This window comes from Protopterus annectens, chromosome 1.part0 (assembly GCF_019279795.1).
Source record: "Protopterus annectens isolate FY-2018-M chromosome 1.part0, PAN1.0, whole genome shotgun sequence".
Lineage (NCBI taxonomy): Eukaryota > Metazoa > Chordata > Ceratodontiformes > Protopteridae > Protopterus > Protopterus annectens.
In genome coordinates, this window is record NC_056725.1 from 1,710,133,417 (window position 1) to 1,710,152,308 (window position 18,892).

The 18,892-nt window shown below is 43.7% G+C and overlaps 1 protein-coding gene across 1 annotated transcript in view; it reads right to left on the minus strand.

The window, feature by feature from the left end:
• The window catches only part of SHPRH (SNF2 histone linker PHD RING helicase), a 1,609,144-nt gene that overhangs the window by 1,164,900 nt on the left and 425,352 nt on the right, over positions 1–18,892 (minus strand). Inside the window, exon 10 of the mRNA XM_044068807.1 lies at positions 10,996–11,247. Within this exon, the coding sequence (XP_043924742.1) occupies positions 10,996–11,247 (252 nt within the window). The remainder of the gene's footprint in view (positions 1–10,995; positions 11,248–18,892) is intronic.

Consider the following 18,892-nt stretch of genomic DNA (forward strand, 5'->3'; position numbering starts at 1 on the left):
TTGTAATGGGAAATAGTATGTGAACTGGCCCAGGTCACTGCTGCACAAATGTCGTCCAAAGGAACCCTAGACCAAAAAGCAGCAGAAGTCGCCATGGACCTGGTAGAGTGAGCTTTAACAATACCAGGAGGAGATAAACCTTTTGCTTTGTAGGCATGCGAAATGCAAAGAGTGATCCATCTGGCCAAAGAAACTTTAGAAATAGCTTTTCCCAGAAAAGCTTTGGAAAAGGAAACAGACAACTGGTCAGTCTTGCGGAATGATTTTGTTCTATGAAGATAGAAGCAAAGTTGTCTATGAACATCTAACAAATGAAGTTTGTATGCACCTTTATTTTGGAAGTTAGGGAAAAAAACAGGCAGATTAATGGACTGGTTTATGTTTGCTTCAGATGCCACTTTGGGTAAGAAGGAAGGATTAGTACAGAGAGAGACCCTATCCTTATGGAAGGCCAAATAAGGAGGCATGGCAGACAGAGCTTGAAGGTCAGAAACCCTCCTAGCAGATGTAATGGCGACTAGGAAATCTGTCTTCCAGGATAAAAATTTCAAATCCACCGAAGCTGCAGGTTCGAACAGAGGAGCCACCAATGCCTGTAGGACAAAGGTAAGGTCCCAAGGGGGCACTGAATCCTTGACAGGAGGACGCAACAGAAAAGTGCCTTTAAGAAAAGCCTTACACAGCCTAGAGGAGGCTAAGGCAATGTTGTCTTCACCAACATGAAAATTAGAAATGGCTGCCAATTGTACTTTCACTGTGGTGGAGCCAGCTCCTTGCTGAAAAATGCCAAACAAGAAATCCAACACTGCTGGAACAGGGGCTGTAAAGGGATCTAGTTTTCTCTGTGAGGCCCAAATGGAAAAACGCTTCCATTTACTGCGATAAAGTTTCCTAGTGGAATCTTTAAGAGAAGCCACCAGAATGGATTTTACCGGGGATGAAAGACCGGGAGTCCTGGCAATCAACGGAACTGGAGCAACCAAGCTGTCAGCTTGAGGCTGCCCAGGTCGGGTGGATGGGCACTCAACGGATGGGAGATTAGATCTGGGCAGGGATCCAGAACCCACAGAGGAGCTAAGAGATGAGACCAAAGGAATGGGAACCAAACCTGACAAGGCCAGAACAGGACAATGAGGATAACTTTGCACAGCGGTTGGCAAGCTTTCTGAAGAAACTTCGGAATGAGTGGCAATGGTGGATAAGCATACAGAAGCCCGGGGTCCAGGCATGGACTAGAGCATCTCTGGGGACTTCCTCTGGTGAGGGAATCAGAGCAAATAACTCGCTGCACTTCGCGTTGGAAGGAGATGCGAAAAGATCGCAGCAAGGTTGACCCCATGCAAGGAAGATCTCCTCCGCTACTGACTGTTTCAGAGACCACTCATACGGTATCAGAATAGCCCGACTCAATCTGTCCGCTAAAATGTTGCAGCGCCCCGGGATGTGCGTTGCTACCAGAAACCGACCGGTGGAGACCGCCCATTCCCACACTCTGATGGCCTCGCGACATAGGGGGTAGGATCTGGTTCCCCCCTGCTTGCTGATATACCAGACAACTGACATGTTGTCTGACTGAATTGCAATCTATCCGAGAGGAAGGACAGTGTGAAAGGCTTCCAACGCTAAAAGCACTGCCCTCATCTCTAGAACATTTGTGTGCAACTTGGTCTCTGACTGGGACCACGTGCCTTGGACTGTCCTTCCCAAACAGTGTCCCCCCCACCCGAGTTGGGAGGCATCCGTGGTCACTGTGGCTTGGACTGGAGATGACGCGAAGGGGCATCCTTCTAATATCTCCGGTGAATTTAACCACCAAAGTAGGGACGTCCTGCAGACGTGACTGATCCTGATCGGAAATTCCATGGGCAAGTCTAGCCAAGACCACTGAACAGCCAGAGTCCATTGAAGAACCCACATATGAAGGCGCGCACAAGGGAGAATCGATATGGAGGCAGCCATGGAGCCCAGTGCCCGGAGAACCTCGCTCGCCTTTGGAGACTTGAAGTTCGCTACCTGAGCTATGTGGCACCTGAGGTGTAAGATCCTGTCTGGAGTTAAGAATACCTTCATCTGCAAGGTGTCTAGCCATGCTCCAATGAAGTCTAGAACTTGTACTGGTTGCAATTGGGATTTATGAACATTGACTGTAATTCCCAGTAGATCTGCCAACCGAATGAAGTAATCCCAGGCCAAAGGTGATGCTTGTTGGGCACACAACGAGCCAGTTGTCCAGGTAAGGAAATACCTGAATACCCTGAAGCCTCAGGTGAGCCGCTACAACTGCCATTACTTTGGTGAACACCCTGGGGGCTGTGGTGAGACCGAAGGGTAGGGCAATGAACTGAAAATGACTGGCTCCCAGCCAGAAGTGTAGAAACCTCCTGGAGCTTCTGTGGATCTTGATGTGGTAGTAAGCATCCTGGAGGTCTAATGAGCACATCCAGTCGCACTCTCGGAGATAAGGTGGAATGGACTGTAGGGTGACCATCCAAAATTTCTGTTTGGCTAGAGACAGATTCAACGTTGACAAGTCTAGAATGGGCCTGAGGTTCCCCATCTTTTTTGGCACTAAAAAGAACCTTGAGTAGACGCCTGATCCGAGCTGATCGGAGGGGAACCTGTTCGACGGCTCGTTTGAGAAGCAGCTTTAAAACTTCTAGAGCTGCGGCCTCCCTGTGAGTGGGTGGAACATCCAGGAGGTGTTTTGGAATATTTGGAGGGGCAACAAATGGGATAGTGTACCTTTTGGATATAATCTGTAACACCCAGCGATCTGTCGTAATGGACTCCCATGCCGTTGGGTGTAAGGACAATCTTCCCCCGACTGCCTCCAAAGTAGGACAGCCGGGCAACCCCTCAGGGCTGCTGACCGGGTCTATCAGAAAAAGGTTCCCTAGACCCCAAATTCCTGGGACTCCCTCTACCTCTGGGTCGGCGTCGATCCTGTCCCCCTCTGCCTCTGGGGAAATAGTTGTCCTGAGAATCCCAGGAAAACTGAGTTTTTGGAACCACATCTTCTTCTGCCCTCTTTGATTCCTAGAGAAGGACCGCTGAGGGTTAGAGAAGCGGATCCCGATGGCAGAGAGTCTTCCCATCCTTTTTGTTCTGGACAAGTGTGTCACGTACTGTCTTCTCAAAAAGGGAAGAACCATCGTAGGGAGAGTTAATAAACAACGCCTTGAAAGGGTCCGTGAACTGACACAACCTGAGCCAGGCATGACGCCTCATGGCTATGCCTGTCCCAGCCACCCTAGCTGCTCCTTCCATGGCATGGGAAAGGAGCCACATAAATGTGTTTGAGACTGACTTCAGAGTAGACATTTTCACAGAGAACAACTGTTTATCCTGCGGCGATAAAGACTCTGGGGGCGACTCAGCGAATTCCGATGCAAGGTCTCGTTGAAGCCGGATCACATGTGCCAAACAGTTCAGCGCATGAATTGAAAAGGTCGCTGAGGAATAGACGCGCTTCCCAAACCTATCCACCAACCTGAACTCCTTGTCTGGAGAGTGGAATGAGGAACTCTCCTGTGCTAGTTCCTTCTTGGTGTCTGCTGTGACCAACATAGCGTCAACTGGGGCTCCTTTAGACCAAGGTTGTCTGTCGGAAGGGGGAGATAAAATTTTGTCAGGGCGTTTGGGGATAGGCTCTACGGTGTCAGGCTCCTTCCATACCCGCGTGGTGATGAGGTCTGCTGGCAGGGACACCCAGGAAGTAGATGGGCTCGTGCCAAAGGACTCCAGGAACACTGACTCATCCCCAGAAGGTTTTGGGGCTGACCAACCTCCCCTCTGGCAGAGGATCTCCATGATTTCTCCAAAGGAGACGTCTTTGGGAGGTGACCTGGGGGAACCTTCTCCTTCATCTAACTCAGTGTCCGTAGTGAGGGACTCGGGGTAGTCCAAGTGCCTCCTTTGCACTTGCGCTTACAGTGACCCTCTTCAGTGGGACTCTCAGAAGAGGATTCGTGAGCCACAGGGGGTTCCTCAGGGAAAATAACACGGGGATCCTCTGGCACGGGCTGTCCCTGAGACAGGATGAAGGGAGTCGTTGCCAAATCCAGGGGTGTCTGGGTGGAATCCGAGGGGATGGGTTGGGGTCTCAATCCCTGGGAGAGAACCCTCTACACCACTTCGAAGGCCTAAGGAGAGCGGACCTCCTTGGCACCCAGCAAGGAATACGCCCTCCCCTGATCCAAAGCGGGGACCGGAGCCGAAGCAAGGGTAGCCTGACATCCGAGTAAACGGGTCGGATCCAAAAAGGGCAGAGCCGAAGAATCCATTTCCTTAGGTCCGACTCCCTGTCTGCGGCTCTGAGAGTCACTCAGATCCGAACTAGTCTGATCCGAGGAACTCAAGGTAACAGCCGGAGTCGAGGTTGGAGGAACCATCGGCGGCGAGCTACCAGCTCCAAAAATCCTCGGATCCAACAGCCCCGAAGCCGAAGCACGGATCGGGGAAGGAGAGATGGGGCAGAAAAAGGGCATGGAGGTCCCCCTCCAGAGGAAGAGGGGCCTGGCAAGACTCCCATCTGGATTTGGGTCTGAATGAATCTCTGCATCATCCTGTCCATGTCCAAGTCGATAAGCTCCGAGTCGATTGCAAAGAGGCCACCAACTCGGATCTGGCTGGTCTGCGCAATGAAAGGGAGGAAGGCCTCGGATCCGAATGTTCCAATGGCTCTGGTGAGAAATGAGGAGACTGGAGCCGTGGAGAAGCTGGCCTCATGGACTTAGAAGGGGGACTAAGAAAGAGCTCCCTGTCCGGGGATATCTTGCGAGGTCTGTCCTTTTTCTTGTCCCTATCCTCTTTGCACCTTTCTCTGTCCTTTTCCTTGTCAGCCATGCTGACTGTAGATTTGTCTTTTTTTTTTGACAAACCGATGAACAAGCGATATACTAAAGGGGGAGGAAGGGAAATAATCAACTCAGACACACAAAGAGACTAAGTATTAATAAAACTTACTATCCTTGAGCTCAGAGTGAAGGAGACCACGATGCACACTACTGGCGTGGCAAATGAGATCTGGTGGAAGGTAGTTGATGATAGTGCATTATGGGTAGGTGGAGGAGCTCGGAGCTTGGAGTAGATGCTAGAGAAAAAAAAGTTGCCGGCTCGGATCCAATGCAGATCAGAATACCCACAGGTTGCAGATAAAATGAAGTTAACTACTTCAGATCACTGGGCTATCTTGAGAGTTAATGATGAGACCAATAATTTTCTCTCGGAAAAACCCACTTTTGTTAGGAGAAGCGACACCAATTTAACTGAATTATCTGACATGAAAGAGACCAAAAAGTAATGGTGGGAGACGGGGGATGCACGGATGTGGTTTTTGCAACCAGTGCAGCTACATGGTGGATAAAAATGAGGTTTATATAACATCTAGGAAATACTGGGTGAGAGCTACTGGTTCTTATAATTGTAACTCAAAAGGAGTAAGTGTACTTGGTGATATGTGAGACCTGTTGTAGTTTCTTTGTTGGAAAAACAGAGAGGAATTTAAGGAAGAGAGTATACGAGCATATGTATGATGTGTCTAGGGCTAAAGAATCCAACACATTATACAAGCAGTCCAGATTATGCAATGACATGAAACCTAAATTTTTCGTATTGGAACAGGTGGCCATTGATCTCAGGGAGGTTGCTGGGAACCTAAGTTAGAGTATAGGGATCTTTTCTGGCAGCTTAGGTTGGATTCAGGAAGGACCCCGGGTTTAAATGACCAAATTAGTATTAACAGTGTACTGAAACTTAGAGCAGCTAAATCATAATAAGGGACATTTACATTTTTACCTACTACAATTTTTTTACGATTTCACATGGGGACATCAATGGCTGTGGTTCAGTTTCTTTAAGTACCTTAGATTAACAACCAAGTATTTACATAACCTTGGCTTTCAGTGATACATTTAGTACAAGTATTCATGACTGTGTATTAGTTAGGCAAGAAGTGAGAGTTACTTATGACTTTATGATTTTATTATTTAAATGAACGAAGCCTTCTATGAAAGTAACATTTTTTTTACCTTAGAATGGATTGTACAGTGCCTTTTAAATTTTAATGTTATTTCTTAATTGCTGTCAATCTAATGATTGAAGTTAGTACTTAAAGCATTCAGCCATTTGTAGAATTTGTTCTGATGAAGCCTGGTGGTTCCGAGTGAAAGCGCTTAATCATGTGATTTTATTGGTGAAATTGTGTCACCTTGTGTGCTATTTTATTGTTTTATTGGACTTGTAATAAAAGTTTTGGCTCTGCAGTCCTGCCTGGCCTCGAAGTTCCGGTTTTCTTTGGTTCGTTGTACTGCCCTTGGATTTTACTAGACCTGTGAATATCCCATTTGTTCTCATGCACTGGCATTAAAATGCTTATTCTCCAATTATTTGGGATACACCTTTGTCTCCATACTACGTTTGGGTATCCTCCAATGATATTTTTCCCAACATCTATATCATAACTGCTGAGACCTCATCTCGGCCTACTTATTTCCATGAGTTCATTTTTCTTAGCACTGTTCCTACTTCTTCAAGGATAGTCTCTTCTTTCTCTTTCACTGTACGCTATGCATGGGGGACAGTTTAGCTTCTGTGAATGTTCTTAACTCAAAGTACTAGAAGTACTCCTTCCATCTGTCTTTGATGTCCCACAGACTACTGAACACTACTGACTACTGAAGCTGTGGATAACTTTTCAATTTCTGATTCTACCCAAGGCCCTTTCCTTAACAGGAAGAAACCTACATGAGTTTGATGTTGGCCACTCTTGTAAGTGATCATGTGACTCTCCCTCTTGCTGAACCATGTGTTGGCCACATGGGTCAGCAAGAAGTTACAGCTTTCCCCTCTTGATTCCTGTTGTCCCATCCATATGGAGCCATGCAGTCCTTTAATCTTGTTGTGTCTGTGCCCCTATTATCAACACAAGCTGATGCTGTCCTACCTTATCAAGTAGGTCCTGTACCTGCTGCCTGAATGCATTCTGTTCCTTGACATCACAACCATGCTGTGGGGCACAGGCTGAGAGTATGAATACTGCCTTTATCTGTACAATGGAGTCTGACTGCCATGAATCTAGCACTAATTCCCATGACAGCCTTCATTATCTTCAGAAAAATCTCCCTCAACTCCATTTCTAGTCTGTCCCAAACCAAGTAACTTTGTTGCAATACCTCTCCACTTTGCACAGGATGTCCTTTGTCACGACTAGTGACCCTATAATGAGTGTAGCAATCCTTAGTTCATGCTAATTAGATTCACTGGCTTTCTGTCTAGATTTCACTCAATACAGCTATCTCCAGTAATCTAAGCTGGGCAACTGGATTCTGGCAGGCAAGTAGTTTACTAACTCAGGACTGCTGGGCTTAAGGGTAGCCAACAGAGGCACATAAACCACTCCTACCATTAGCATGCTATGTTGGGTCTTCAACTAACTTATCACCAGCAAGTACTCATGCCCATTTATGGTCTCAGTAGTCAACGTGACCAAATCAGTTACATCCATTTTTACACAAGTGAGTGGCTAGCCCTAACACAGTGTGTAGACTGCAATCTGTGTTTGCTTTTCTAGATGATATGGCTAGCACTAACACAGCACACAGAATGTGATTCATGTTCTCCTATCTCAATGATACTGTGCACCACAGATGATACCTAAACAGGTTGGTCTACACTGCTCTCTCCCCAAAAAGCACCACAGAGAGTTTGTGCTGTTGGCCATGACTCTATTCAATTTTAGTTATGTTTTGACTTGGAAATACCCATCAAGGTTTTGAGAGGTGGGAAGAACTCTAGAGAGACACAGGAAGAATATTGGCATTGGCCGGAGATCAGGATTGAACCCTGTACCTTGCGCATGGGAGGTGAAGACCTTAATCCTTACACCAACCAAGCCTCCCCCATGATCACCAATATGAAAGGAATGAACCCTGATGTATACCCACTCCTACAGGGAAACCCTCTGTGAGACTGAATACTGACTGTATTTGTATCACTGGATCCTTGTACACAGGCTGTACTAATTCAATCAATGTTTCCCGGACTTCAAACCATTGTAGAACTACCCAAATTAGACTTCTTGGGACATCAGAGGCCTTCTCCATGTCTAGGAATGCCCAGTTAGACTATTTCCTTATCTCCAGCTTTTTCTCTATTATTTGTCTCAGTGTAACCATCAAGTCAGTTGTACAGCATTTTGATCTGAATCTGAGCTGGTAATCTCATATCTTATGATCTAACGTGTCTGTCTATTCAGTTATCAATTACCCAAACACTTTCTTGTGTGCAGTTTATTATACAACAAGCTTAAAAAGTACTACTATATAACAAATATGATTCAGGTTAAAATAGCAATGCAGTACATTATCTGTGGAGGAAGCAGTCAGTGGTTACTTTGTAGTGTAGGTGAACATGGTCAAGCACATTGAAACAGCATTCAGCAGACAATATTTCAACAAGGGAAGCTATACGAGTAATCTTTCTTGCACAGCTTAGAACAGATTTTTACAATAAGGATGTCAGCTCTCGATTTCAGAATGCCCTAATGACATAAGACTATCTCAAATCATCCCATGTTATTTTCTGCTTTCCTGTGTAACAGTTTGATAGAAGAAGCTTTATTTGATTTGTATTTTTTTCTACCTCTAATGTTTTTTTTCTGTTTGAAGAAAGGGAGAAATCATAGGCAAGCAAACCTTAGCCCTCCCAGGGGCCTAGCTAGTTAAAGCTTAGTATAAACCATACATCTCAAACCAACCAATGTTGTTTTGTGTGTTCCTGTGTAACTAATTGGTGGGATATGCATTATTTTATTTATATTTTACTTTTTATTTTTATGTCTGACTTTTACTTTTTGTTGGAAGAAAGGGAAAGATTGTAGGCAGACAAAATTTAGCCCTCCCAAGGGGCCTAGCTAGTTATAACTACAGCCATGACTGCTAGTGGTTATGAGCATAAATCGTCAATTGCATTCACACATGACGGGAAGACAAGTCTGGTGTCTTGGTGTGACATGCATGACTGACATGGTAGGTTAGAATAACTACACGATGAAGCATTTCCCTTTGTACAAAGGTAGCTTACTGTACTTCATTTAATATTGGCTTGGGTATGTTTGTGTGATTTTTTTTCATACAATTTAACATAATTTACTAGTTGTTCTAATGTCTGTGAAATCCATGATTATAGATTTAGATACGTTTACTTCCATTAAAAGTTTTTATTTATTTTATTTATATGTACTTGACATTTGTTGACTGGGAAAAATCCGACCAGGCAGAAATCCATTTTCAGCAGAAGCCCAGGGAGTAAAGCACCAAATATATAAAAAAATAGATAAGTACACAGAGAATAGAAGCTAGCAATTACAATTAGGTTTCAGCATCAATTAGCTGGGTAGTAGTATAATATATAAGAAGAGCTAGCAAATGCAATTATGTTTCAGCAACAATAAGATAAGATAAAACAAGAGTAGCTGGACTGTGCATTGAGGACTGACAAATTTACTTGCAAATCAGCTTATAGCTACAGATAGGTGAAAGGATGGTATAGAAAAGGCAGAATAGATTAAGTACAGTATATAAGAAAAATATATGAAGCAATGGATAAGTACTTGTAGGACAGTAATGAGAAAAGGGGATACAGAGAAGAAGATGAGGAGTTTTAAATAGGAGTAGTTAACGGGACAGTGTTAAAGTAAGTGGGAAGGGGAAGATAAACAAAATAGTACAAAATGGCAGCAAGGGTAGTACAGATGGCAGAAGTGAGGAAAATAGGAGGAGGCTGGTATCCAAGTAGAATAGGGAAGGAGAAAGGAAGAAATTTACTGGCAGACTACGAAGGCTTGTGAAGTAGATTATGGAGACACTAGGCAGGGTTAAGGCAGGAAGAGAGCCAGGCATTAATGAGTCTTTCTTTTAGCAGTATTTTTGAAATTGTGACAGTTTGTTATGGATCTGATGTCTAACGGAATTCTGTTCCAGGCTATGGCCACTGTACAACTGTACAGACTGTGGCCTATAGATCTTTTGGGTTTATAGATATTCAAGAGTAGTTGGTCAGAGCTCTGGAAGGAGTAGTTAGGGATATAATAGGTGATGACAGATGAGATGGATGGGCAGGAAGTAGGTTTATTTAGCATGAAATGTGCAAGGGTTAGAGGAGAGAGAGGAGAAGATAGTGAGGTAGTTCAAACTAGTTTAATGTTTTTAGAGATAGACAGTGGTATGAGTTGAAGAGCTGATTAGCAGCAAGTCTGGCAACTTTGCTATAGCAGAGTTCCATTTTGGTTTTTAAGGTGGACTGTATGTTGGTTACAGTGGGAAGAGACATTTTACTTCAAATGTTTGTTACTGAGAATTAATTCTTTAAATGATTATACCATTAATGATTTACTGTGGAAAGTGTCCCCCATACTACCATGTAAGGGTCTTCACCCTCACCTTGCTTACTTAAACATGCTATGTGAGAATAAACAACCTCAGGGATGAAAGGGAATGCATTTCCCCCTCATAAGAATGCTATTTTGACTGTAGAGTTTTCATGAGCAACCACATGAAAGGTAGACTTTCTACTTCCGACCACCCAAATGTGACCTTCTCTCTCTCTCTCTCTCTCTCTCTCTCTGAGTTTTCTTTGAGTACTCAAGCTTCCTCCCATATCAAAAACCCATGCTAATTATGAAGATATGTTACTCTAGCAATAAAACAGAAAAAGAGAATTTGTCTCTATGCTTCTGTTGCGGAGCCTTTCTTTCTGTGTTTCCCTTGTAAATCACACTTTGGCTCAGCAGGGTCTAACTCAGTTAAAATTAATTTAAAATACTAAAATGAAACAAAAGCAAACAATACCAAAATTCTGGGACTGTAAAATAAGCTATTCAATAGGTTTTATACAAAAAAGCTTAACATTCAAAACAAGTTATGCCTGTACACAAAATAAACAAATTACCAAATTATATGTACAGTGTAAAATTCTGTAATTTAAAGACATTCTTACCTTTGCTGTAGTGCACTCTACCATTTGCGCTTCATCCAAGCAAACTCGCCACCATTCTACTGCAACCAGGGGACTTGGAATAGCCATGTAACGCTTTTGGTTCCGGAACCGACGCCCATCCTCACTGTTACTGTGAGGGATATCCACGTAGTTAAGTTCACTACGTAAAATGTCATACGTTGTGATAACCACATCTTGTTCTGCCAAGAGATGAGGCTGCAGGAAGCCATGTTTTTTTACACCTTGGTACACCTACACAAAACAGAACTTTTTTGTTATACTGATCCAAAAAAAGTAATGGGAAATCTGATAACATACCGAATAGCTAAAGATTTAATCTTGGCTTCATTTTATTAATACAGTACAGCAGAAACACTTTTTAAGATATGAAGTCTGGATGGACACCATTTTTCACTGCTACTTTTACTGTATTTATAACAAAGGAAAGCAGTTATATCGAGTACTCAGTGTAAACAACAAAATAAGCACTTTCATATCAGATGCCTAAAAAAGGCATATCTGCTGACCTCAAAAGACCCGAACGTAGTGAAAGCTTTGAAACATAAGGAGAATAAATCTAAGATGACTTCTCTGCTTAGTCTAGCAGAAGCATATCAGTGTCAAGCAGGAATGAACACCAAACCAGAAGTAGATAAAAATCAAAAGAAAGAATATAAGGTGAAGAACCAAATGAGAAGGCATGAAATATGGAAAATGCATAAATATAGTTGCAAGTATAGAAAACATCTGGAAGAACCTCAGGTTGATCAGGATCGAACACAGGAATGGTTAAGGAGAGGCAAATTCAAACCAAGAGATGAAAGATTAACATTGGCAGCCCAGGACAGTGGGTAACGTACACGTTGGTTTACAAAGTCCATAGAACATGTGGGAGAAAGAAAAAATGTAGGTTTTGTAAAACAGAACTGGAAACAGTTGCACACCTCATTACTGGTTGTGACATACTAATGGCAGAAGGACTGTAAACTGAAAGGCATAACAATGTGGCAAGACTGTTGCACTAGGAATTTTGCAAACATTATGGTACTGAAGTGGCTGAAAAACATGAGCCACAAAGCATCATATAAAATGATGAAGTCTACATCATATGGAATCACTCATCACCAACAGCTCAAACGATAGATGCTAGAAAACTGGATACAGTGGTCCATGAAAAAGAAGAGAAAAGTAGCATTGATTTGGCCCTCTTCAAAATGAACCTTGATGAATGGATGGGAGAAAGGAAATTCACCCCAGGGATCACGTCAGTCGCCCTGCTAGACAGGGGTCTAGGGAAATAAATAGTGTGGGAAGAAACAGCCAGGGAATTGTTATGGCTAGGCTTGTATAGGCCCCTAGGGCCGATAGCCTAGCACCAACCTATGAACCTATGAATCATTGAAATTGCCACACCCAGTGACTACAGTGTGTTGCGTACAGAGAAACACAAAGTCATAAAATACCTGGCTCTGCAGGCAGAAATGAGAGCAATGTGGAAGAAAGATACCCAGATAGTTCAAACAGTAGTAGGAGCAATGGGTCTTATAAAAAAGAATCTACAATTGTACTTAGATATGTTACGAATACATTTAACCCCATATGAACTGCAGAAGGAGTCATTACTGGCTAACTGCGGGTGTTGGAGTACTTCTGGCTGACAAAGACTGAAATAATACTAATTTCATGAACATTAACAGTACTTTGACTTAGGAATGGGGTCCATTCCCAATATGGTATTAGAAACCCAAAAGACTTGGAGAAATTAAGAAAAAGTCTATAGGAATGAGAAGTGTACTAATTGGTTCTCTGACAGAGTAGCTGATGCATGGAACAGACTACCTAATTACATTAAAGCAAGGACTACTTCAGATATTTTTAAGAATAGCCTGGACAATTACTATGGGAAGACGTGTTTTGGTATATTGGCAAGCTAGAAGGGCATTAATGCCCATGCTTGAAATATCTGTATGTATGTATGTATGTACAGAGGTAATACATTTACATGCAAGTTAGGAGGTGTAGGGCACAGCCCCCACATTGCATTGTGCTGAAGGCAAAGACTCTCTACCACGTAAAAGCACAGTACGTACATTGTGTATGTAGGTAGGCATGAATTATATTTGGTTGTGGTTTACTTTTTTATTTTTAGTTAGGTTGTACTTTTGTTTTTGTTGAAGTGACCATCAAAAAGAGAAAGATTTTTGTTTACATTTACATTTGTTTCAATCTGACTGTTTTTTCCTGATTAAATATATTTTTAATTTAGGAGATAAAAGCAATGTATGGTGGTGACAAATGTATTTTCAAATGACTGTAATATAAGCACAGACATGCACATACTATATGCATGCAGACATACATGCATACAGACACATATAAATATGTAAAATATCTGTGCATGTGTTTATACGTATGCAGTAAAGCATGAGGAGGCATGCATGTTACAGATACTACTGCACACACCCAGGAAAGCTGTGAGGCAGAAGTCCAAAAACAAATACCTTATTATCCCAGGGAACATGTAATATCTGTACCATGCACAATCGCAAATACATTACTGCACTTATAAAATGAGCATCTATTTTTTTTTATTCAGTTTGAACTTTTCATTTAGTAATTTAGTAATTTACAAATGCCAAGTCTTTGTTCTGTACTGTATGGAGCTGGCTTACTGATATACAGCTTGCATTAAAATGCAAAAAAAAAAAAACTGCTACTATGCTTGACACTCAAAGAAAAGAAGTTATGTACTCACCATAATGTTCCATGTTTGTTGTCCTTCATCTCGCCTTCCTTCTTGCTGGTTGGGTTCAGAGTTGATCCTCCTTTTAGTAAAGAATACTGCAGCAATCATATATAAGGATATAGTACAGTTTTATAAAATCTTATAACAGTAGATGTCCTTCTCTTCATTGTTGCAGTATTTGCTCCCTCCAACCCCCCTCATGTTTGTTCTGTTTTTTGTTTTGGATCCCCTTCTGGCTAAGGGGTCTCCCTTTTCTATTCTGGATTTTCTTCTTCTGGATGTACATGGACTCCTTTATCCTGTGGAGACTGTTCTGTGCTGGGGAAGTTCAGTTCTGGGTAACTGCATCCGTACGTCACTTCTGTGACCTATGTCCTGTGCAGGGAGCATGTGTGTGAGGTACAGCACATACATGATCATAAGGCTTTGGTATACTGGCTGAATGTCAGGCACCCCGGATGGGAGATCCCTATAGTAAAGAGTACTGCAACAGTGAAGAGAAGGACATCTGCTGTTATGGTCAGATTTTACACAACTGTACTTTATCTTTATACAGTAACTTTGGGCAGTGCTATACCTGTTTGGTCAATGATGTTTAAACAGAGGGTTTGATTTCTGTTTTTGTGTGTCAAGCATAGTAGCAGTTTTTTTTTTTTTTTTTTGCATTTTAATGCGTAACTTTGGGCAGTGCTATACCTGTTTGGTCAGTGATGTTTAAAGAGGGGGTTTGATTTCTGATGTTATGTTGTCCCATCTCGCCTTCTTTCTTGCTGGTTAGGTTCGGAGCCAGTCCTCGGCTCCAACTCAGCAGTATGCTATAGCTCGAGAGCTTTTTACTGGCTCGAGGCTAGCCCCTATCCCAACATGCCTAGCGGTAGTTACCCAGATCTTGTTTGTGATAAACCACCAGACTAAATAGGTCCAAATATTACTAAACTTACTTATGAGAAAAGGACCTGCATATGAATGTGTAAACATCAGCAACAGAAAGGTAGGAAAGACTAGGTCTAACCAACTGGTAAGCAAAAAGGGAACTCAGCCAGTGTAGCCAAACAAAAAAGAAGAAAACTCCTCTCAATCCTCCAGGAGGGGGAAGGAGGGTGGGAAGCAAGAAGGAAGGCGAGATGAAGGACAACAAACATGGAACATTATGGTGAGTACATAACTTCTTTATGTTATGTTGTCCCATCTCACCTTTACTCTTGCTGGTTGTGACAGCGTTCCCAGCCCCTATATCATGGGTGGCTCATTGGAAAAGACTCTTTAGGACCTTGGAACTAAAGGATGCCCCGTTCCGGGAGGCCACATCTACTTTGTAATGAGAGATAAAGGTATGGGGATTAGCCCGTGTAGCTGCCGCACAGATTGAATCTAAAGGCAGTCTGGCTTGAAAAGCAATAGAAGTAGCCAAGGCCCTTGTTGAGTGCCCATTAATTTTTCCTGGAAGTTCCTTGTTCCGCAAGGCGTAGACATGGATGATAGTGTCTGAAAGCCACTTTGAAAAGGTCACTTTAGAGACTGGACAACCTTTCTTGTTGTCTGCAAAGGATATAAACAACTGGCCAGATTTTCTGAAATCCTTAGTCCTGTGTAAATAAAAATGTAACTGTCTATGAAAATCCAACTGATGAAGCTTATACTCTGCCTTCTTGCCATAATTGGGGAAGAATACATGAAGCTCTATGGATTGAATTAAACTGTGCTCTGAACACACCTTGGGTAAGAAGGAGGGACTGGTTCTGAGAGAAACTCTATCTTTGTGAAAAATCAAGTAGAGAAGATGAGTAGATAGAGCCTGCAACTCTGAAACCCTTCTAGCTGAAGTAATGGTGGTTAGGAAAAAGGTCTTCCATGTTAAAAATTTTAGAGGACAAGAATCAGCTGGCTCAAAGGGAGGAAGAATGAGAGTCTCTAAAACTAGGTTTAAATCCCGGGGGAGGGGTTCTCTTAAGAGGGAAGTACCTCTTAGGAATGCTTTTCATAGCCTTTGGGACATGATGTTAGATCCCATTTCTCCTACACGGAAATTAGAAATGGCAGCTAGCTGGACCCAGATAGTAGCTGCTCCTATATTTCAGCAAGGAAATCCAGAACCTTAGAAATGGGGGCAGTAAAAGGATCAATGCCATTCTTTTTTGCCCAACAAGAGAACCTCTTCCACTTACTAGCATAAAGTTCTCTTGTAGTGGGTTTATGGGATGAAATCAAAATGTGTTGAACTGCCGGGGAAACATCTGGGAGCCTGGCTAAGACTGGAAGTGGAGAAACTAAGCTGTCAGCTTGAGAGTATGGACGGAAGGGTGGAGAGCACTTGACTGATATGTCAGAAGATCTGGAACTGGGTCCAGTATCCAAGGCTCCCCTTGCAGATGAGGCCAGAGGAATGGGAACCAAATCTGTCAAGAACAGTAAGGAGCAATGAGGATTAACCTGCAACCCAATGACTGTGCTTTCTGAGGAATCTTGGGGATCAGGGGGAATGGTGGGATGGTATAAAGCAGTCCCGGGGCCAATCATGAACCAGTACATCCCTGGGTGACTGTCCTGGTGGTGGGACAAGGGCAAAGTAGCAGCTGCATTTGTTGTTGAGGGGAGTGGTGAAAAGATTGCAGCATGGCTGGCCCCATTTTCAAAAAATCAGCTCTGCGACTTCCTGTTTCAGGGACCACTTATGAGGCATCAGAATAGCCCTGCTGAGCTTGTCCACTATCATGTTGGATTTCCCCAGAATGTGAGTTGTGACCAGAAAGTGTTGGGAAGACATCGCCCATTGCCATACTTGTACAGTCTCTCGGTACAAGGGATAAGACCTGGTTCCGCCTGTTTGTTGATGTACCATACTACCGACATATTGTCTGCCTGAATTGCTATAGTCCCTTGTAGGTAGAGAATCTTGAAGTGCTTGCAACACCAGAAGCACCACTCTCATCTCTAGGACATTGATGCATAAGTGGTACTCGTTTTCTTGCCAAGCCCCTTGAACAGTCTGTCCCAGATAATGCCCCCCCACCCACCCAATCTGAGAAGCGTCCATGGTCACTGTGGCTATGGGTTGGGGGCGGTTAGAAACGGTCCTCCCATTGATACCAGAGGGGAGTAAAGCAACCATACTACGTCCTTCTTGCAAGACTCCATGATCAATATCTGATATAACATTGGCAAATCCTGGAATGACCATTGAGCAAAAAGGAGCCACTGCAGAATTCTCATGTGGAAGCATTCCATAGGGACCAGAGTAATTGCTGCAGCCATCGAACCCAAGACCTTGAGGACAAATTTTTCCTGGATTCTCTTGTTTGCCAAGGGGACAGAAACTTGACAACGAATGGTTAACGCTCTTTCATGAGGCAGTTTTGCTATCATGGCCCTTGTGCCTAAATCTGCGTCTATAAATTAAATATACTGACAAGGCAACAAGGCAGACTTTTCATAGTTTATGGTGATGCCAAGTTGTGTACATGTGTGAATAGTTGTGTCCCGTGCCTCGATCAGTTAATGCTTGGTGGTGGCAGGGAGGAGCCAGTCGTCTAGATATGGAAACAACCGGAATCCTAGATGCCTCAGATGAGCCGTGACTACTGCCATACATTTGGTAAACACCCTGGGGGCTGTGGTGAGACCAAAGGGCAGAGCTCTGAACTGGTAATGACTGGCTCCAAGCCGGAAGAGCAAGTACCTCCTGGATCGCCTGTCCATTTTTATATGGTAGCACACATCCTGGAGATCGATGGAGCACATCCAACTGTCCTGACCCAAAAAGGGAAGAATGGACTGCAGTGTTACCATCTGGAACTTTGTTTTCTTGACTGATTTGTTGAGTTTGCTGAGATCCAAAATGGGTCTCCAGTCCCCTGTCTTTTTAGGAACTAAAAAGAACCTTGAGTAAGTGCCAGATTCAATTTGGTCTGCAGGGACGTCTTGGATGGCTCTTTTTTCTAGTAACCTTTGAACTTCTAGGTTTGCTTGATCCTGAAGACTGGGTGGAACATCTGGGATTGAGTGTTGATTTGTTGGAGGGGGTGGTTGGGAGAAGGGAATTTTGTAACCCCTGGATATTATCGACAGTACCCATGTATCTTCCATGATTGTTTGCCAGGCTTTTGGGTACTGGGATAATCTGCCCCCAACTGCCTCCAGAGGCAGACAGTCGGGCCTCCATTCAAGAGCACTGGAAAGGCCTGACAGAAAAGGTATCTCTGTTGGCCTGATTCTGCAGACCTCCCCTGCTGCAGGATTGGCGTCTCCCACTGTTATTTCCTCCTCCTCTGCCCCTGGGGGAAAGGTCTCCATGTGTGTCAGGTGAAACTCTTTGGGATTTTCTGAACCACATCTTTCCACTCTTCGGACCCTTGGGGTAAGGTCTAGAGGGAGCGGAAAAATGTACTCCCACGGTAGAGAGAGTTTTGCCATCCCGTTCACACCTGGTAAGAGTCTCTTTTACCTGAGGCCCGAACACCAAAGAGCCATCAAAGGGGCTGTTGATAAGGGAGGACTTGAAAGGCTCTGCAAATTGACAAAGGCGCATACAGAAATGCCTACGCAAAGCAACTCCTGTGCCTGTAGCCCTACTCGCTCCATCTGCTGCGTAAGAGATCAGTCGCATGGAGGAGTTAACTATAGATGTCAAAGTCACACGCTGTGAAGCTGTCTTGCTTGCAGCTCCTTCAGCTGTAGGATCCTGTAGGGTTTCTCCTAGTTCTTTTAGGAGATCCCTTTGAAGGCGTGTTAAGTGGGACAAAGAATTCAGCGACCTGAGAGTAAAGGCCGCTGAAGCAAACATATGCTTCCCATACCTGTCCATCGTACGAGACTCTTTGTTCGGCAGATGGACAGAAGAAGTCGTCTCCACTATTTCTTTCTTGGTGGCTGCCGCCGCCGCCACCACCATAGCATCAACAGGCACACACTTTGATAGAAAGGACCTATACTCTGGCCCAATTATGAATTTATTGGGCCTCCTTGGAACTGGTTCCATAGTCTTTAGGGAGCTCCAGGCCTTCTGGCTCACTAAAGCCAGTAGAGGGTCAAAAGGTGGGGACACCCAAGAGGTGGAGGGCTGGGAACCAAATGCATCCAGGTACACAGACTCGTCCTCAAAAGGGGCAAGGGATTTCCAGCCACCCCTCGTCTAAGGATTTCCAAGATGTCTGA